This window comes from Astatotilapia calliptera, chromosome 14 (assembly GCF_900246225.1).
Source record: "Astatotilapia calliptera chromosome 14, fAstCal1.2, whole genome shotgun sequence".
In the NCBI taxonomy this organism is placed as follows: domain Eukaryota; kingdom Metazoa; phylum Chordata; class Actinopteri; order Cichliformes; family Cichlidae; genus Astatotilapia; species Astatotilapia calliptera.
In genome coordinates this window covers 8,714,420-8,736,072 of record NC_039315.1, presented here as the reverse complement: position 1 = coordinate 8,736,072, position 21,653 = coordinate 8,714,420, and the positions used below count along the sequence as shown (strand labels likewise).

Below are 21,653 nucleotides of genomic sequence, written 5' to 3'. Positions count from 1 at the left end.
TCTACATTCAGAAAAAACAAAAACAAAAAATGTTTCTATTGTCTGGTGAACAAGAACAAAAAGCAGCAAAAAAAAAAAGTAGATGCAGTTTTTCTACAAGTGGTGAAAGCCCATCACTCTTTGTTAGCAGTTGCTGTTGTCATGGGATGCTGTTTTAATTTCAGAATATATAAATAAACGCACACTGCATCAATGCTGTATATACATAACATTTTTAGCTCTTGGCCGACATGCCTTTTCAGTCATGATGTAAATTTTGTTTAAATGTTATGTGCTGTCATTTGTTTTTCCCTGATAGCGCATTCATGGTGGTTGGCTTGTCTTCAAAACTAACAAAACTGAACAGGATAATTAGAAGATGTTACCAGGTTCTGTTGGTTTAACTGCAGTTTCAGTGGTATGATTGCACAATCTTAGTACTTGAGTAGCTGTTATTTCCAAATCCTGTAAAACCAGAGCTGCAACAAACTTGCATGACAGTAACAGATATAAATGCATGAATCGAATTTATTCATTCCAGGAACAAACTGTCATTTTTAAAAAAATGTAGTGAAAGGGAATAGTCTAAAAACTATTGCCAGACACTTAAATAAACATCTCTCTTTCACAGTGGTGCATTACAGAGTTATTGTGGCTTAGCATATGGATGTCAGTCTGAACCAGGGCACTGCTGAGCAGTGAAATCCCCTCTAAGATCCCACAGATGAATCTCAGAGGAGGACACTAACCCCTCCTTTTTGTCCCAGGGCCAGCAGGCAGTCAAACACTCATGTCTGTCAGATGAACCCTGCACTGGTCTGCCTAAACTCCAACGCGAGAGCTAGCATACAAACCAAGTGTTTTATCCTCAGAGAATTAATAATGATACTGTACAAAACAGAAATCCCGAGGTTGAATATTTGAGATACATTTATGAAGTGTGAGCTGAAATTAGGAACCAAAATGTGAAGGTTGACACTGATTTTGATAAGTAAATTCTGGTTTAACTATGTATATAACTATTTGTGATAAATGGAAGTTGAATGCATTTCTTTTCTTTTCTTTTTTTTTTTTTACCAGTAGGGCAGCTCCCCTGCACTGTAACATTTGGGTAATGTTTTTACCAGGATGCTCTGTCTATGTTTGTCCTGTATCTAATCTCAGGCATGAACAGCCTTAAAGACAGATCTGAGACTAGATCCTTGTCAACAACAGCGCTCCTCCTGCCAGCCACTGGGTCAGTGCCTGCAACTGATGCCAAAGGGGCGGCGCCTGCACTCATGGGCTCCGGCAGTTGTGGTTACTGAACCTATGATTAGTTTTGCTCCCCCCACAAACAGTGGAAATGCTGTCTATGCCTGGGCTGGCATTAAATGAACCTTTTTGTATGCACATATTGTTACCAAAATCGGTGAAAATAGAAGTGTGTGTGTGTGAGAACAAAGAACGGAGAAGTCAGAGCCTCCTCGCAGACTGTCTCTCGTATCAAAGAGGAGACTGTAAATATGACTGCTCAGCTGGCATCCCAGAACCATGTTAATATACCCCAAAGTGTGGTTTAGGCACCGCAACCATTTTGTTCTCCCTAATTTAGGCTTTCTGAATCCATTTTAGGTCTCCATTCATAGCGTCGATCCCTTGAGATGTAACATCTTCATAAAGAAAAAAGCAACATAATGTTTATGAACGTAAATCTCAAAGGATGGGAGAGGAAGAGAAAAAGTTTATTTTTGTTCCCAAATTTGTTTTGTCATTTCAAACATCTGTAAGTACTTTCGTAGTTTAAAAAATTCATGTCTTTGTATGTAAATATATATGTATCCGCTATAAGTGGATGTGTAAGTAAATGATACTCCTCTGGTATGCTTGTAACCCATGTCCCTTTCTCTTTCTGTCATAATATAAAATCTAAACGCACTAATCAAACACTGCAGTCCACTAGATGGATTGTGGGTAATAATATACCCATCTTCTCAGCAGTTCTCCCAAACTCCCACCACAATGAAATGAGACTTTTCATCACTTCATTAAATTGGCCTGTCATTTAAGAAATATTTGCATTTTATTTAAGACAAAGGCCCATCAGCCTGGTAATTTAAGCTTTACTCTATATAGACCACTCATGCTGTGCAACTCGTCCTGTGTAACTTGCCCCTAATTTCATTATTCTCATGTAAACATTTTAATGCCATATAGCCTAATTATGGAAGGATCCCTGAGGGGATTACTGCCTAATCCTTTTCCTGCCTATGAGCAATGGATGCTGTGAGCATTTCTCTGTGCCTAGTCCTTCAGGGCAAATCTACAATGCTTTAGTCCTAGAGGTGTTACTTTTAGTAAGAGGTGGAACGCTTTATAATTTAAGGGCTGGTGTGAACAAAAGGGCAGTCAACTTTTATTGTTGCTCAAGGCTTTATGACAAAAAGAATCGATTGTATTTCAAATATTATTTTAATGTAAGAACAAATTCGTCCACTTCACTCTTATTGGTACTCCCCCTCCCTTTTTAATCTCTCTCGCTGTCTCTCTCTCGCTCTCTTTTTAAACAAATACACCAGACCTTATCAGACATGCAGAAAAACAGGCTTGAGGTTACTGGTTACTTATATGAAGCTTGTAAGCAACGTGTAGCGTCTGCGCTGATAGCATCAGCAGATAGGATCACCGTTAATGGATCCGAGCAACGCTGAGGAAAGAAAAAAAAAATCAGGGAGGGCGGTTTAACTGTGCAGCCTGCAAGAGCGATGAAGGGGCGCTCTGGGAGTTGAGACCGAAATCCACTTGTATTCCTGTAACACTAGCAGCCATAATTGGCCGAGGAGCGCAGATTAAGATTGATGAGACATTAAAGTGGCTCTTTGGAGTTTAAGGAATCGATAAATATCCTGATTTCGAGAGGTTTCGTTTGAGAGCAGACAAATCACTGTAACGGTACTCCACAGCGACACTGATCTGAGAACATGGAGGAGAAGGAGGAGAAGGAGGGAGGAGACTGAAATAAAGATGTGATCACTATCAGCTGACCAGGGCCACAAGCCCACCTTAACACTCTCGACGACTTTTTGGAATTGAAAACGAGGTTTACTAGAGTATTTTTTTTTCATTTATTTCTGTTTTTTATTGTCATTTTTATATTTAATTTTCCGAATTCGTCGCTTGGCTTGTCCCTGTCAAAACAGTCTTGAATAACAATTGTGTAAAATCATATTTTAATCTCATGTATAATAAGAGCGTTTTTCTTTTCTTTTTTTGGATTGCCTTTATGGAAACCATTCAGACTGCAAAAGCATTTTTTGTTCTCCTTAATAGTGTATATAAATATTTAAATTTATTGTAATAATTTTTAATTACATCCCTATAACTCCACTGAATACGCTGTATTTTCGCATGTACGGATGCACACTATCAGAAACAGGCCTTTAAAAACCCTACAATTGCCGCAATGTACACGTTATATTGATGAATTAAAGGTTTCAATAAAAAAAAAACGCAATACTTGAAAAAAGATTCAAATACATTCATAATTATAACTACAGATTGTAGTTGTACATCTGGGATTTGTGGATAATCGGCCGCGAGATGATGGCACCCACTGTAATCGCATTGGGCAGTTTAGCGGAATTACACTTATCTCGCTTTACTTAATATAATAATTTAAAAAAAAAAAAAAAGAGTAATAATCTCTTTTCTTTTTTGCGCGTTACTTATTGAGCATGTGGCCATCCCCTCTGCACTCTACAGGCCCAGTGGTCCTGAGCAGCCCGGCCCAGCTTGTTGCCCCTGTCCTGGTGGCTCGGGGGACTCTGTCCATCACCACCACTGAAATCTACTTTGAGGTGGACGAGGATGACCCTGCCTTCAAAAGGGTCGACTCAAAGGTAAGTAACCTGCAAGCAAGTGTACAGCTCAAGTTTAAAGCGGCCAGTTGGTTTCAGACGTGCTTCTCGGTGTTTTTTGCCCTTCCGTCTTACAGGTGTTAAGCATTTACGTCTTATTTATATATAAAATCAAAACGCGAGATTTCATGTTTTCTTGAAAAATAAAGTCCTCCGCTCTTCCGCATATGCTCTGTATTTTTTTTTTTTGAATAAGTTTATTGCTCAGATTTTTGTTATTAGGTCATATTTTTGGACCCCAGTGCTGTGTACTTAATACATTTTTTCTTTCTTTTCTTTTTTCAATCTGCTAGATTGCTTTAAAATATTGAATAAGAAAACGTTAAATAAGAAAATTACTTTTTTTCTTTCTTCCTCCCTTCTTTTCTTTTGGAAAGTTTGAAATGTAGAATGCTAACGAGAGCATGAGACCCCCAACATGAAAAGTTCCAATAAATAATTATTTCTTCGCATTAGGCCTACTTCACTATTTCAAATACACATTTAATAAAACCATAATGGGACACAAATATAAAACAGCTCGTTTTATTAGCTCTTTAAATTAGATCAAAGACAGAAATAAAAAAAAACAGATCACAGATGTTATAATCCAGTGTATTTCAAGTGCATTTTTTTCCAATTAAACTGTAATATATATTTATACTATATATATATGTTATCATTTTCTTTTCTTTCTTTTTTTTTTTTAAATCATGTAGGCCTAAGCACGGTAGAGAAAAACAATTCAAATGTTTGTACTTTAAATAATAATTCAAGTAAATCGATGGAATGTTTTCAATGTAACAAAATGCCGTACGCCTACCATCAAAATGTAAACTTTTAAAAATTAGAAAAAGTCCATTGAAACAGGTGAATCAGACTACCACTGATGCAAGTATAAATTAAAAACGTTTCTACCAGATAAAGAAAAAAAAAGTTCAGAAGTAGATTTAAACAGGTGGATCCTATTTACGTGTCACAGAACAACATTCACAATTTCAGACCACTCGAATCACAATCTATGAATGTATTTACAGTATAAAATGTACAGATGTGTTTTTTTGTTTTTCCAAAGGTTGTCTCGGGCTTTATTCTAAAGCGTTTAAGGAAATGCAGGATTTAGGCAGCCGTGTGACACGGAGAGGGAAGAAACCACTTCTGAGGTGGCCTCCTGGATTAGCCAATAATTTAAATTTAAGTATTGACACCTCCAAAAGGTGCACGGGGAGAGTGACAAGCTAGGCTGTTATTTAAAAAAGAAAATCATCTTGAAACAGGCTAGGCCAAAACATAACAACAGAGGACAGTCACATTTCACAAGACTTGCAAATCGGTTGGCAATATTTTGTGTCCGTTTAGGAGCTCATTAGGCCTCTTCAAAACATTTTTAAGACGAGGTGAACTAATATGTTTTATTTTTACCTCAGAGTTTCTCCAAGCTTTTGGGGTTGGTCAGTATTTCTCTCGCCAGTCGCCAAGTCTGTTTGGCTGCATTCTCTAGAGCAGAGTGAGGTTTTCCTTGAAACAGGTCTAAATTGGGCAGGAAATAATGAGGGCACCTTCTGCACTGCAAACACGAAATAAGTTGCAATAGTATCCCGTTCAGGCGATCGCCGAGGCAGTTCTCATCCCAGTCCGACTCCCTGGGATGCTTCTCACACTCGTAGGAAACCAAGGTTTTCATGTGGTAGTTGTTCAGAGGTTGCCCGGGCAGTTCGAGGTGACGGTCTCGCAACGCTTTGAGGACAGACAAGCACTTCTTCCTGCATCCACCCAGAAGGAGTCGGTTCTCGGCCTCGGCGAACTGCAGGACCCAGGCGTCGCTCTCTGCTGAGCTCTGCTTGCCGTTCAGGGAGTAGCACTCTTTGGATAAAAGATTGAAACCTTCCGCTTTGACTTCTGCCACCCTGTTAGGTCCCGGCCAGGGAATGTGAGGCAGGGGCCAGTGCGCAGCGCTCCGTGGCCAGATGCCAGTGCACTTGAAAGCTGGCGTGATTTGTACCACATATCTGTCTCTAATGCGCAGCTTCACTTCACTTGTGTCAGCGACCATTTTGACAACATCTCTGTAGCTGCATTTGTCTACTGCCTGCGCCACCAGTGTCTGAAATCTCGACCGGATCTTGCGCGCAGAGAGGTAACCGGAGGCTGTGATGAATTCGACCCACAGAGACATGCTTCTCTTGCGGCCATCGCTGAGTTTGAGGACGGCGCAGCCGGGAATGGACCCGTCGTCCACAAAGTTGAATACTCCCATCTGATTCAGATAGAGCACAACCTCGAATTCAGTGGGCGAAATGACCTCCAGTCCCTCGAAACGATTATCCATCTCGCTGAGAGAGCTGATGAAGCGGGGCTCCTGCACCTCCACCTCCTTCAGGACATCCGAAACCACCTTGCACACCTCTCGGATGGTTTTGGCGATGGCTGCTTTCCGAGACTGACATTTCTCGTTGTAGTATTTGTTGAGGTGATACACCAACTTTGCCTGGGCGGCTATCATATTAGGGCAGAGATCCGGGTTATACACCGGAGTCTCGCAGTAAGCCGAGGGATCCAACGCGGCTGTTTGTACGGGAGCCAATTTTAGAGAAGAAAGAAAGCTATCTAAAAAGAAAAAAGTATATTTATAAAACAAACAAGCTGTGCTCAGAGCACACGCGTAAAAATCATATCACAACATTCACAGCTGGTGTGCCGTAAACTGCATTGAAGTGTTCAAAGCAAGTCCTCGAAATTAGAAGGGTGTTGTGATTAAAAGTCCATTTCAGTCTTGTTCAGTAGAAATGCCTTTTTCGTTTTTGTCTGATCACTGTGCCAGTTAAGAGTCCGCGTAATTGCGCAGAGTGGAGTGTGTCCTCTTGACGCAGACGCCCGGTATTGCTGTGTTTTACAACGGGAACACACACACACACACACACACACTTTATTATAAGGGAGGAGTTGAAACCAAGATGTCCAATCGCTGTCCGATGCGTCACCGCAGTTTATCGAAAACAAATTCATCCCCGGGTGTTATATACAAGTAAAAAGTACAGGTACTAGTAGTATATCGAGGAGCGGAAGTACACCTACGCATTTGGAGAGAAGAAGAAAGCAGAATTTCCACAGCTCAACGTGTCTTATTTTCCGTTGGACGCTATCTTCTATTTTTTTAGTGCACTTTGTAGAATCATATTTGAAACAGTAGGTGGGTTTAGAATTGTTTGGTATTCATGTATTCGTCTAATAAACGGCTCAGTTTTCAGTTTCATTTAAATTGTCCTCTTTCTGCATCGCACGAGATCGATTTTTTTTCATGTAGGTTAAAGCAGATAAATCACAATTTGAACGGAGAAATGCACACAGCAATATATTAATATGTATGGATTAAAATACTTTTGTACATTTTAAGACATATATTAATGAAAACAATCAAGCTTTGCTTTTTTTAATTGGATCTTTAAATGTTACGTTAGGTGAATAAACAGCGTTGAACTACCGCCTTTATTTTGCAAGAATAAAATATTTTGAAGCTATTTATCATTTTTGACTTATTATTTAATTTAGTAGTTATGAGTTTGAGTAACTTATGTCAGCTTTAAAAATTCAGCTTGTATGATAACGAGAAATTTTTTTTTGTAAGTATTTTTTATATACATTATGTATGTATTTGTATTTTTTGGGGGGGGGGGTGGGGGTGGGGGTCAGCAACAGTGTAATTTTATTTTAGCATTTAAATTAATGTATTTTCTAAGAAAACCAAAACAGCTGTAATCTTAACAACTATATGGTTCTTACAGTTTTCTACATTAAAAAAAAAGAGTTTTATCATTTTAACCAAAAAATTAATTTCAGTCAGTGAATGAGAATGTGCAATAATTAAATATTTATTTTGGTCTTTGGGTTATTAATTTTCTCTGAAAGTAATTTTAATATTAAAGATTGTCAGAGTTATTATTGTGTGTTGTATGTAATGTCAATAATTATTTAAATAAATACATTATTTTACATTGAATACTGCATTCTTAAATAGAGCTACTTTTTTCAACAAGATAGTAATACCACCCCCCCCCCCCCCCCCCCAAAAAAAAAAAAAAAAAAATCCAGGAAAAAAAATAAACAGTTGCAATATTTTGAAAATGAAAAATGAAAAAGTAAATATAAACAAAATAATTATCATGTGTATGTGCATTTTATACACAGTGCCATGACCCTCAATAAAGTGAGCTTACATCTGCACTAAACCCTCTTCTGGCTCTCATCATTGCACTGGCACTCCATCTCACAATACAGTGCACGCTTTGAAGACGACTTCAAAAAGATGATTCTGCGTGGATCAGATAAGCAACAAAAAGTCATTTACACTCATCTCTGCTCTAGCCTGAACTGCACACAACCAGACATTATGAGGGCAAACCGCTGCTCGTCAGTTCCAGCTCTAACTACATGGATGCAGCTGAGCGGGAGGTGGCGTGTGTGCACGAAGGACCTTGATAGATAGGTGACTCCCATTATCAGCACAGCCTGTCATGAACACACTGCCAGTAGCTGCTTGGTAAACCTCTGTGATAATTTCACACTGTTACTAGGCAGAAATTACAGATTTGGGTAGATTTCTTTTTATTTTTTACTTTCTTTAAATACAGTCGTTTGAGACTAGCTAACACTAAATAATAACAATATTATTTTATTCTAGTTTTCACCACATTTAACTGTGGTAACTTTAACTACATTTTACAACTTAAAGGTTTTATTCTTATTGACATATTTCTGGTGACTGTAGAGGACGTTATTGAACGTTTTCATGTGGTGAGAGGTAGCTAAAAGTCTTCCCCTCTCTGGCTTTGATAGTCTTTTCTCTCACTCTCTCCCACTGTCTGCAGCTCAGCAGGTACTTGTTCTTTATTGAAACCAGACTAGGCTCACTTTCCAGGCTATCTTTCTCCAAGTGAGATACCTCAGAATCCAGTTGCACCTCTTGAGTTTGTACTCCAGTTTTCGTCCCTATGCGTGATAGAAGCAAGGATTTTCATTGAGATTATCACCTCTTAATCTAAAGCATGTGGTTGCACAGATCTCACAGTAACTCAACCTGCTCTGCAGTCCCATGACAGTCCCAGCAGTTGTCAGGTCTAGCCTAAGACAATTCAGTCTCCTTACCCATATCTTTACCATTACTACATTGCAATCTTTGTTGCTTCATTCACCATGCCGCTAGGCTATTGAAGGCCCTCCAATGTGATATATGGGGCTGTGATTCCAGCACAGGCCTATTTCTGACCGAGCAAAATACATGCATGATTGTGTAAATCAATACAATGACTTCTCCTTCCCCTAATTTTGCACAAGCATGTGACCCTGTTTTGAAGGCCTCTTTGTTTTCAAAGAGCATGCCTCTACACTCATGCATTTTTTCTCCTTTTTTTCTCTCCTTTCTTCTAGAAAGGCCGATCATCATATTAACATAAATGGGCATAAGTTCAGTGGTACTCGTCTGATGGCATAATTGGCCTTTGATCAGATGAGTGCCGCTTTGAGTGACTGGAAGTCATGTTGTACCAAGTGACGCCAGAGTCATTTGCGTGCTTTACGCTGCTGTATAGATATGTATTATTTACCACACATGCATAAAACACTATGCAGCATCATGCATTAAAAATTATTTTGAAAATTAGTTTAAATTGGGAAAATAGCAATCAATGCTCTGTTCACAGAGTTTTAAAGAATCACACGTGTGTGTTTCAGCTCAATTTTTTGCATTACCTAATAATACGAGCCACAAACTGGATCAAGATTTCTGTGGTGAGCAATCCTCTTACTGACGTTGTAATTGTGAATGATGTTTTATTAAAAATCTAGTTACACAACTAAAGTCTGACACATGTAATTTCATTAGGTTTCTGGGGTTTTTTTTAGTCTGAAAAACGACTCTCTCAAGCAGTATTCCCACACAAAGGGAATTCAACCAGCTAGCTCCCGATTTAATGTACGGATTAGCCAAAGTGGACTTAAGAGGGTGGCATCTGTTTGTACAGATCAGATTAAAAGCAGTGACACTTCGGATATGTGACATAGCTGGATCTCAAACTGTGAGAAATAATATACTCATGGGATGGTCACTCACTTTGACACATTTTTCTGTAATTTTGTTTGTCACAAAATGAAATTGTCATTGGGATTTTTAATAATGGAGCATTATTATTCCACGCAATATGGTGTCTCTGTAGGAGGCCAGTTAATTTTGGGGCCTGGAGCCTCACTGTGGACCCCCTTTGGATTGTGTCCATTCATTTGTTTTATTCTCCGCTGTGTATTAGCAGCCTCATTTGGATAAGTCAGGAAGCTGGAGCACATGGCCAGAGGGCACCCAGAGACCCTCTAGCGGTAACCTCAACAGGCATTGTTCGCAGTAAGCTTCAGCACACAGAAATAACCAAATGTATTGGTTTGATGGAGCATTCTGAGAAAAGAGAGACGAATAAAAGTGTAAATTATAAAACTTAATTGATTGTCTCAGCTTCAGTTGGCCCTTCACCCCTCCCCTCTGCAATATGGTACGCTTGTCAGACTCGCTGATAAATTACATGCATGTATTTGCATGAATTTTGCATATATATATACAATTCAAGTTTGTTTGCCAAAGTAACAATCCAGAGAAATGCCTGGTTTGTGTTACTAAAACGAACATACAATCTTACGTAATGCTCGGCACACCTTTTCATACACATTTTATGCATTTGGCCAGATGCAGTGACAGTGCTGCTGCACTTTATCAGCATGCAGTTTGCAGTTGGTATTTTGTTGTTAAACATTTCGTGTGTTGGAAACTAGGGCACCTGGTTTTTATTACTTTATTCTACATGAGTTCCTATTGTTGATTTCTAGAAACTGGATTTGTTTAGGTCATAAAGACTTGAACAGTTTGTATGTTAGCATGCACTTATTTTCATTTCTGTTTAGCTGCTTTGTTTTTGCTTTATTGTTGATTTCCACCTTGTTTGTGCTTAAAGGCAGCCATTCAGCAACAACGCTGTGATTAATCTTAATGTCTGCAAGATGTCTACCGTCTAAAAGTGGGTGCTGTAATCATCTGCCCACTGACCCCATGATGCTCATATGCGGGCCTCTGTACGGCCCTTGTGTATGATAAGTAATTTCAAATCTCAGATTGAATGAACTCGACTCTCTCCCACGTGTCATGTGATCTGGGAGTAGGAGTACACCAAAGCACAAAACAAAGGAAATGCAAGAATCGAGGGCATATTGCAGGTTTGGGGGTGTTGGTAATCAAATGCTGTTGGTGAGGCCTGTGATGAAATTAGGTGATGTTGCCTAAATAAGGGATGAAGGGTTCATAATTGCCAGTCTTAGAGATCTGAGGTACCGGGTGCCAACTGTCAGAGCAGGGCTAATGATGACAAATGTCTTTCTATGCAGATTGCTGCAGAAGCACCAGTGTGCAGCTGAGAAAGAACAAGAAAAGAAAAATGCAGAGGGACTAACAAGAGAAAGCTTGTGTGCTCATACTTAATGACCTACATGGAAATAAACCTGCATAACTGATGGGCCTTCTTTGAAAGTGCTAAAGCTTGAAGCTGTTTAAAGTTACCCCTACAGTACCTTGTGCATGGCTGTTATTAATAGGCATTATTCCCCGTGAGTGCGAAGAATCAGTGATATCTGCACCTCTATCTGATGCAGTGAACGCGAAGTCTGAAGTTACATTTGCTTACAAGCTTGTCAAGATGATTTGACAATAAAAATTATGTCATGTTTTAGCTCTATATTTAGCCAAATAATCCATCAGCGCCAGAGGAGAAGACATGAAAGCAAGGCTCAGCATTGCCTTTGTGTAGCTTTCCTCATTAGCGGTTCTTTAGCTGATGCTTTGGTTGTTGTTGTGCAATGCAGCAAAATGTAATTTTTTAAAAAGTGACTTGGCTCGTTACACCGTGGTTCAGTTAGAGCAGAACAAGCTGTTCCTGGATAACAAACTGTTGTTAACTTAGCTTTATTTCTTTCTTTCTTAAAATTGCGCTTAATTTTAACCACTTTTTGTAGCAGAGAGCCATAAATCTGATTTCACTTACTGTGACGTAAGGCTCATGCTAATAAAAGAGCAAGCCCAAAGTGCTGCATGGCCAGATTTCCCCAATTTGTTGCATGAATGGCTTTTGAAAGGGGTCCGTCTTTGTACAAAGGGACTCTCGTCTTTGTTTGGTTTCGCCCCATCTGTGTCATCTGGTGGTCTGTGCAAGAGGGTGGTGTCTCGGGGTGCTCCCCAGCGGCGTTGCCAGTTGTTTTATGGACTCGTTGGAGTGGTGCAGGGAGTTCATAAGTTGGCTGGGCCATTGTGTGCTGAGCCCAGCTGACACGTGTGAATTGACTCCAGCATATTGACAGATCATTTCCATTAATGAATCGAGGAGTCTGCCTTGTTTCACTCTGTGATTTATGCCCTTGCTTCATCATCCTCAGAGCTCTGGGTTAAATAACAACCCCCTGAAAGACTCAAGCACTAATTGCTGGATGAAGTGAGTTTGCTTTGTTCAGTAGTTTTAAGTATGCCTAGATGTTCTGTAAGTCATATATAAATATTTTATATATTAAATTAAAATTACAACACAGTGAAAAAATCTGAATAATAAATACAATGTCAGTAAATGCAGTTTTTTGAATCAGTTTTGTTTAAAGGCCGTAAAACAAACCAGAATAATGGTGTGATGTGCGGTCACTTATTAACAAGTGTCAGTAAACAGCAAAGTTTCCATTCATCAAAGACCTAGCAGTTTTCTCTCAAGGGTGGCTGGTCTTTTTCTTGATTTGATATTGAGATGCTTTTGTTTGCAACTGCTGGCGTTTCATGAGCTCTACCCTGATCCTCCATGGCGACCATCCAGCTTGTTCAAAGCAACAGCCATGCACTGCTGATAGCACTGGCCTCAGCCTGGCCTGTCACCCCCACCGCTGCTGCCACATGGAAGGCACATTTGCTCGCCACCATTTTATGCTGCTGTCACCCTCCCTTCAAGAGCAAGGGGAAAGAGGGGAGGTGAAAAGGAGAGGAGGGAAAGAGGGAGGCTCACCCTGAGCGGATGCTAGACAAAGATGGCAGCAGAGACATTTTGTCTACTTTCATTAGTTCTGGTGGTGGTGAGCTCTGCTGAATATTAGCCTGTTACTGGCAAAGGCACACATTGTGGAGCACAGACGGCGAGTATGTCACAATCGAATCTACCCCACCTCATTTCCATCTTCCTCACCCAAAAAGTGGGACATATGGGGCCGGATGCCAATTGCTTATTTTATACGGTAATTAACATCCCTTAAACCATGTTACGTGGTAGGTGTGACAAAGTTTATCTCACCAATTTGCATATATACCCCCAATAAGGTGCAATATTTTAAGATCCTGACTGACTACAAAGGCTTATGTGCTACATGTTATTAAGAAATAAAGAATATTAGCATTACTCGCCTTCACTCATGTTTAATAGTTTTGTTGCGGCACTGTCACATTCAGCTAAACTCAGAACCATCCTAAATCTGTGCTGTCATTTCCTTGAGTATCTGCTATCTGGTATCTGTCAGCTTAAATTGGGACCCTACCTAAACCCATATGCACTTGGATCTGTTGGACTGTGTGTATGTTTTTAATATTTTTCTTTAAAAGGGTCAGTGTGTGAAGGACAGCTGCGATATGTTTGGACGCTCCTGTAATGAAATTGATTGTTTTCTGTTGTTTGTGATCTGCATGGCTTTATTAATTGCTAGAAAAATTAGTTTTGGAGTTCAGCCAAAACACAGATATTTCATCTGGTTTCCTGCTTTGCACCATGTGCCTGATTCTTTTGTTTACTTTTATAACAAAATTTGCAGAGATACTCCCAGATTTGTGCCGGTGTGTATGTGAAGATGTATCTGAATGTTGCTTTGTCCTGCTGGGCTTTTATCTGTTGGACTCATTATTGTAGTCATCTCACTGGGCTCTATTAGAGAAGCTCGGGAGATGGGGTCGCCATGAAAGAGTCATGATGGACGAAGAAGTGCTGATGTGCAGGTTCCTGCCTTCAGGCTTTCACCTGCTTAGAAACAGCCTCAAGGCAAAAAAGAAAAAAAATGACTGGCCTCTCAGTCCAGCCAATAAAAGATTGAAGACCTAAAGTCAGGACTTTTTTAAGGTTGTTTACAGTTAAATGTATCTAAAATTTATAGTGAAACAAAATGTCAAAGTTAACTAATTAGTCAATGGTTTTTCTGTGCGTCTTTCAAACGATTTACAAAAAAAAACGAGTCGAAAAGGTGGGTAAGAGTACCAGAAAGACGGATAAAGTTATGCTGTTCTACCTCGTTAAATTTCAAACGATTTTATTAGAGTGTCAATTCTGTGGTCTTGGCAGGGCTTGGGAGGTGTCTGAGCAGGGAGTGCAGCGGCAGGGAGTGAGCATGTCGGCTGTTGACACCATCTAACGAAGGGGGGGATTAGGAGTTTACAGAGGCAGTAATATGATAGGTCAAAAAGAGGAGGCACTCCTCCACAGCACTTGGCTCTGTAATGAATGATTGACTGGAAAAGGAGAAGCTGCCACTCGCTGGCTGAGTGCTCATCTTGACGCCTGCCGCACCGCTCCACGGCTCCCCTTGATCACGTTTCGCTGCTCCTTTCTCATCTAAGGAACCAGTCTGCAGGGAAAAGCTGCTTTTCCCTCTTATTTTTCTCTCTAATTTACACATTTAAGACATTTTTGTTTGCTTATTTGCAATTCCTTTTTTTGTCAGTGAGCCTCCCTCTATCAGTCCTACTCCCAGCCCTAAAACCAGCCCCCCACCAACCAACACACACGCGCACACAACCTTCCCTTTCTCTTGTGTTTGCCTCGAGGCAATGAACTAATTTCAGGTTCCATAATTGCAGTGTGTTGTACACCTGTCTGCTATTAATTCTCCCCTGTCTCTTATTCTTTTTCTTAATGAGATATTATTGTAATTATTGTCATTATGCTGTTTTTCATAATGAACTTGATTGATGTTGTTGTTATGGAACTATTTATTCTCTATAATTAGTGTAAATGTGGAGGGAACCTCTGTAGGCACTGATAGTCCAGCACTCCAGGTATGAGTAAACTTGTCAGCTGGACTCCAGAGTTCCCACTTAGTCCACAGTTTGTCCTGGATATAAACATGAGAGTGAAGTAGCCTGGTCACTAGTGAATAGGGCCCTGCTTGTAGCCATTTTAAAACCATTACAACAATGAAAGGCTTTACAATGGGCATCCCTGAGCTTTGTTTCAGCCTGTCACTTGCACCCTGTGAAAATCAAATAGTGCTCTGAACATCGTGAAAAAAAAGGTGAATAAGGTTTTGCCTATACTCCTATTTAAAAAAAATCTGCTTGTGTTTTGAAAAGGAAAAAAAAGGTTTTCAGTGACACGAGTTTGAATGTTATTGTTGAAGGAGCAAACTACTGGAAGGAATGTTAAAGAAAATCTCAGCTGAATGAACAATGTTGAATTTTTTTTTCTTAGTGGCTCTCAATCCAATTAGGAGTTTAATAAGGGTCATGCATAGGGACTTCACGCTGCAGGTTGGTTTCTTTAAGGGTGCTTTCAGGGAGTAGGCTGGGGCTGAAGTTCCTGAAGGTCCTGACTGAAGGCTGGTCTCTTTAATGTGAAGCGAGGGGTCCTGTGCCCTGGTGAGTCATTGAAGCTGTTTGGGGAGCGCAGATGATACTTTCCATAATTGTGAAGCCTAGATTGTCGGATAATCTGACACTGTGGTTACAGTGGTTTCTCAGGTGGTACCAATTACCTGATCTCTCACACGTCTGCTTCTCCTTCTCATATGCTGCACTCCTGCTGTTTCATTTACCTTGAAATGTAAGAAGATTTATTTTTTCTGTATAATAGCCTGTTTATAAGTTAATATTTTCCCTGATTAAAAATCTTTGAGTCAAATCTAAACAGCTCTTGAACTAGTTGTTACTGTTTTCAGGTTGAGTTTCATACTTGGAAAACGGGAACCTTCTTGAAAACTTGAATTTGAGTGAAGATGAGGAAAAGCTATATGGATCTTTAGTTGGGACTTAGTTGATCTTTAATCCCCCCCCCCCCTCCCTCCCAAGAGAAAAAGTGGGCAGGAGGGCCCTAAAAGTGGACTTGTCCAGCCTTTGTGGGTTTGTTCACATGCTGCTGTGCTTTGAGTGTCTGACAGCCGTTTAACTCCACACGACCTGTTTCTCAAGTGCCATCGTTCGGTTGCTCTTGAATCCTTTTAGGAGCCATAATTACAATTCATGCACTCCCCGCGCTTCTTTGAAGAAGCATTCAGAGAGCAAAGCAGGGTGCAGAAAGCCTGAGAGAAAGCCAGCAGTAGCAGCTCTTCTCCAGTGCGAAAACACTGAAACTATCAGCAAAATGCTTACACCGCTATGTGAAACTGCAGGATGAATTTGTATAATATGCAGTTTTGTAAAGTAACAAATAACTGGGTAAAACAAGGGTAAATGGTGTAAAATGTGTATAGAAGTAAACATTTTCTCCTGCTAAGAAATAGTAAGAAGCAAGTCTAAAATATACATTTCAGAGGACAAATTTCATCAAACTGCCATTCTTTCAAGTATGCAAACAACTTGTGAATTGTGTTACAAGTGAAGTGAAGCACATTCAATGACTTTCAAAGGGAAAGAGAAGAAAGGGTAAGCTTAATGCCTAATAGGTGCTTTAGTAATTTCTGAGTTTTCATAGCTTAATCCGTTCTGAAAAGCTCAGCAGAAGAAAGGCTGCAAATGGCCCTCAGCATTAATTTGATGTGACTTCTGTACAATAAGGGCTGTGGATCCCAGAAGCCCATTTTCAAGCTTACCTTCTTTCATCATCCTCAGCCTTTGGAACTTTTACCTAAATGTTTCATGAAACTAAGGCTGTAAGCCTCTTTGGTATTCTGTCTTTATAACACATGGTTTAAGACTATTATTACACCGTGTTCAAGGCAGAGGAACACATACAAACAGTGAAGCTGCCTCTCTATTGTGTGGAATTCAAATTGATTTGGTACAATTGGGAGAGCATTTGTATTAAAACACACATATCGTATGGCTCATTTCCCCTCTTTCTTTGTGGATTTTTACAAATGCAAATGAGTTGGTTTCCCATCAGTCTTTGTACAATTAAGTATGCTTTTTGGTTCTCTGAGTATTATTTCCAGATGAAATAATGTGTCTTTTATTTCCTTTTAGATTTCAAAATGCAATTTCCCTAGGAAAACATTTGAACACATAGCTAAACCTCACAGTGCTTCATTACTCACATTTCGTCCTGATATTTTTCGAAAATTAAAAGTCAAAATCACAAAATTCAAAGTTACATTTTCCTTGTTGTCTGCTTTTTGATGCCATTCTTAGTAACTCCCAACCCCTTCTGTTTCTGTAAAAATCTCATGAACTATGGTACCTCTCTGAGATTCTTTTTTTTCCATGCAAAGAGTCAAAGCAGGAGGAGAAAGATTTGGTTTGTTATCAAAGAACCTTGTGATGATGTGCCCCAGGAAAGTGCAGTCTGCATTTCACAGTTTCTATGCTGTGGATGCTTTGTAGCAGTCTCTCCCATTATAAAAATAACATCAGTTAAATTGATACATGTTCAAAGCTTATTTAAAAAATCTGCTTTATTTTCTTGAGATTCTTTTGTTTACGCAGAATTGAGGAAAGCCAGCAAGGGACACACTGGGTGGGTCAATGACCCTGGAGAAAACAGCTTGCATTAATATGGTCTAATCCAGTGTAATTAGTCAAATTACAGCACGCCAAGCAGCTTGTCAGGGGCTGTCGGCTTTGGCAGGCACGAGAGATGGCGTGGAGTCCCACTGGACAGCAGAGGGACCTCAAAAGCTCTGCGAAGCTGCCCTACTGCACTTACTTTTACTAATTTTACCTCATTTTCCTCTTCACCCTGTCATTTTTTTCTACTCTTGACAAAAAATGGAAAGAGCTCTTCAGTCAGGCTACAATGTTTTCACCTTTCCCTGTGTTGTCTCCCACACCCCCAGGCTGCTAGCTTGGCTTACTGCCTGGCTGCTAAGGTGGATCAAAATGATAGGAGGATTCACAGCACAGGCTACAGAAAGTCAGAGTAATTATATCAGCGCTGCACTCCTCCTACGTGATTTTATGAGGGAGTCAGATGCACGCTAACTAGTGCTGCTAAGAACCATGGACACGGCTAAGACACTTCCTCGTGTTGAAGGATTAGCATTGGTAAAAAGATTTAAACTATATAATTACATGAGGATAAAGTACAAATTATCTAGTGCACTCAACAGCCAGATTATCATCCCTTGCAAGTCCCGTTCAGCCCCAAGGGGTGAGCCTGGATGACAAAGGCCCTCATTAGCATAAATTTACAAGCCCTCTCGTTCAGAGAAGCCGATAAGAACCTCTACCACCTTTGCTTTGGCCCTGAATGGCTTGTTGTGCTTTTGGCAATGACAGATAAGTCAGGGTAATTCCACTTTATGGCTGAAAAAATGATGCTCCAGATTCTGGCTGCATCCCGAAGGTGTCACCCGCGATAATCCTCAAACAGCGTCCAGCAGAAAGGGGGCTGTGTGTTTTCCAGATGATATACTGCGAATGACAGAAAGAATTATATGAAGGAGGACGAATCTGTAACATATTATTAAGCAATTCCCTGTGAATAAGGGGGATAAAAGGATAATGGATGAGGGTGTCATTATTACCTTGGTGCCAAGGGAAGCGCCAAAGCAAAGGTAGAAAGACAAGATTAATTGAGGACGAGTGAGGCGCTCATTGCTCATCAGGCCCTCTTGTCTAACCACTTGCTCTTTCTGTCCCTCTTCTCCTCTGTCTCTGCCTCTCCATCCTCATCTTATTCTTTTCTTTTTCTCTGTCTTGCTCTGAGCCTCTATTCCTCCCACACATAACCAAAAAAAAAAAAGAAAGAAAGAAAGGAAAATAAGAGGAAAAGAAAAGTAGAATTTAAAGCGATCAGCTTGGCAGTCTCAGTGGCAGCCAGATGAAGCTGGTACCCAGGCCAGGAAGATTTCAGTCATCTTAAGGCTGACAAGTCCCTGAAAACGTCCCATTAGGAAAAGCTTGCTGAAAAGACCCAACACCAAATGACTGCATCCCTTCTCTCAAGCTCCTTAGTGAAACCATCCCCAAAGCTTTTTATCTGGATGATGTGCTGACTAAGTATGTTTGTGGATGTGGCTATGGGTGGCTCACCATTTGACCGTGATCATTTTCCATACGAAGCTTTAAATGTTGTATTCTATCGTTTGCTTGCTCACAAACAAACCCAGGAAATTAAATGTTTTGCTCATAAATTACAATCATGTAGGCAGTAAACATATTTCATAGAAAATTCTTAAGCACATTTTTTTCATTATAGTAACACTTGTACAAAGATAACTCATGTTAGCTTGAATGCTAAATTACAGCCTGATCTGCTTTTTGAAAGAAATGCGAGGTCTGTCCTTTGATTTCCAAAGAGTGCAAGCATTTTGTTTTCAAACTTGCTCCCTCCTACACATGTTCCAAACTTTTGATAGTCTCCTAACAAACTGAACCCTGATATAAAATGAAATTAGACAATAAGAATATGATCCACAAAACTGTGATTTTTATTTTTATTGCATTCATTTTATTTATTTATTTTTTAAATATTGTATTCCCACTTTGTAGTCTTGAATAAAAGTAGCAAAAGTGTAAACATGGCGTCACCATCAGGCTTCAATCACAAGGCATCCAACTAGATCTAAAATCTAAAAAGAAACAACACTATATTTAAACGTATATGTAATTTAAAGAGGGCTCATACACTTTAGAATGATTTGTTTCTTATAACCGCCAAACCTTCTGGTGGCTTGATGCCAGACTTTCTATCACTGCTGCAGAGAACCACAAGCCTAAGTTACTCTTTTTTTTTCTTTACCCATTGGATTTCTTGGGGCTTTATGTTTCCACATAGGCTGAGCTTTTACTCTTTAAGACACGATTGCATATTGCACCAGGGGCTCCTCCCACCTGTCCTACCATGGCAGCGTTGAAGACAGCACTGCAGGGTCTGCTAATCTGCGTGAAATACTATCTCTGACATGAATGTTATTGACAAACTTGGCTGGACATTTTGGGCAGTGAACTGCCAGCATATTTAATGCATATTCATCTCCTTTATCCCACTGGTCTTGCCAGAGCACCAGAGCTGTGTCATCTTGCCACACTCCAGCTACCACCCAAATGTATAGTGACACTGATTATGCAAATCTGTATCTTGTTTTCTCCCAATACCTGCATTAGAAGCCTGCTACTTTATTGAAGTTGAGATACGGGTCTCTCGGAGAGGCAATACGTGGATTTTTTTTCTCTCTTTCGCTCTTTTTCTTTTTTAATAATCTGGGGGAATCTTTTACATTTTTTGTATTTCTACACTTCATAACAGTTGTCACATTAAGGACAGATCAGATAAAAACATGCTTTGATGCTCAGGCATATATTATGAATCTTTGCAGGATGTAAAAGGGATTAAAGTTAAAATAAAAACGTGGAGTTTGGCTTTGGCTTTGCAAACTTAAAAAAAACTGTCAAAGTTGGGGCTATTTTTTGTGCATATGGTTTTATTCAGGAAATATTTTACATTTCAAACTATTTTGTGTATTCATAGAAACTACTTTCTGCTGATCACAAAGCAACTGTCTGTGATAATGTGTTTTGTGGCTTTTGCATTTTTCTAGTCATTTTTGTTGTTTTGGGTTGGAGGGAAATCTCAGGGGGTGATATTTTGCCATCTAAGCAAGTATGGGAAACATATGTACATGCTAGCTATAACACAGTCTATGCAAGGCTTGCTTTTCCTTTTCACTTTTCTTTTTCCTTTTTAATTTAGATATAGATTAGTGGACGAGTTGGGTAATTTTTTATAAACATTATTTCATTTTTATTGATTTATTTCTTTTTTTGCCCAGTCTTCCATGTTGTCTTAGGTTGGCAATGATCTCCCACTTAACTCAGAGTTGTTCTCTGCTCTCCCTGTTACTAGGCTTCATGCTTTCTCTGTGCCTTCTCTGGCTCCTCAACCTCTTCACAGATTTGGCCCATATTGCCTGGGGTCAGCCATTGAATACAGTATATGCAGTGTGTGCTGATCCTCCAAATTGCCATGTGTGAAATCCATCCCACTTGCTCCTCGGGGAGTAGTCATATCACTCAAAATGAAACTGCCTCTCGTATCCTCCCCTTATTCTTCCACTTCACTGTTCTCTATGGCCGCCTGGGACCATGCAGTTGTGAGGCTTTATAGTGGAAGCCTATTAGACAAATCTGAGAAGAATGCAGCAGAGGTGCTGTGATACCAGGTTGTCAGTATGCTCCACAGTCTCATATAAATATATCAGTCATGCTGGCTTGGAGGTCTCACTGAATTATAATATTTTCCTATTTTGGTGTAAATGGAGTGGAGGGGGGTGTAGATTGTTCCGTATGGGAGAAAATTGCATCAGGTTTTAAAGAAAATGCTTCGTTAGATTTATTAATAACATCTGTCATTGTGTCTCAGTCAATGTGGGGGTAAAGCTATTCGGAAGTCAAATATGATTAGAATCTATTTCCATACATGGAGTGGCTTCTTGTCGCTTATAAACATGATGTGCTCCGTGTGAGCATCTGCACATTATTATATATGAGTTTCAGCCTAAACACTGGTGTCACCTGTGCCTCTCCTCATCTCATCTGTCAAAATATTTTCTTTTTTTCTCCTATGATGTTCTGCGTGCAGAACGCGGCCTGCCCTCTGTCACATCAGG

The 21,653-nt window shown here is 39.9% G+C and overlaps 2 protein-coding genes across 6 annotated transcripts in view; one reads left to right on the top strand and one right to left on the bottom strand.

The window, feature by feature from the left end:
* The window catches only part of nbeab (neurobeachin b), a 201,460-nt gene that overhangs the window by 133,670 nt on the left and 46,137 nt on the right, over positions 1 to 21,653 (top strand). For all 5 annotated transcript variants that reach the window (XM_026191617.1, XM_026191619.1, XM_026191618.1 and 2 more), the window contains one exon: positions 3,721 to 3,857. In XM_026191617.1, the coding sequence (XP_026047402.1) occupies positions 3,721 to 3,857 (137 nt within the window). The remainder of the gene's footprint in view (positions 1 to 3,720; positions 3,858 to 21,653) is intronic.
* Positions 4,538 to 7,232, bottom strand: mab21l1 (mab-21-like 1). The gene has a single exon (XM_026191629.1). The coding sequence runs from the start codon at positions 6,355 to 6,357 to the stop codon at positions 5,278 to 5,280; it is 1,080 nt and encodes a 359-aa protein (XP_026047414.1). The 5' UTR covers positions 6,358 to 7,232; the 3' UTR covers positions 4,538 to 5,277.

Excerpts from the sequence above, each read along its gene's own strand:
- mab21l1 (XM_026191629.1), bottom strand. The coding sequence starts at position 6,357 with ATGATAGCCGCCCAGGCAAAGTTGGTGTATCACCTCAACAAATACTAC.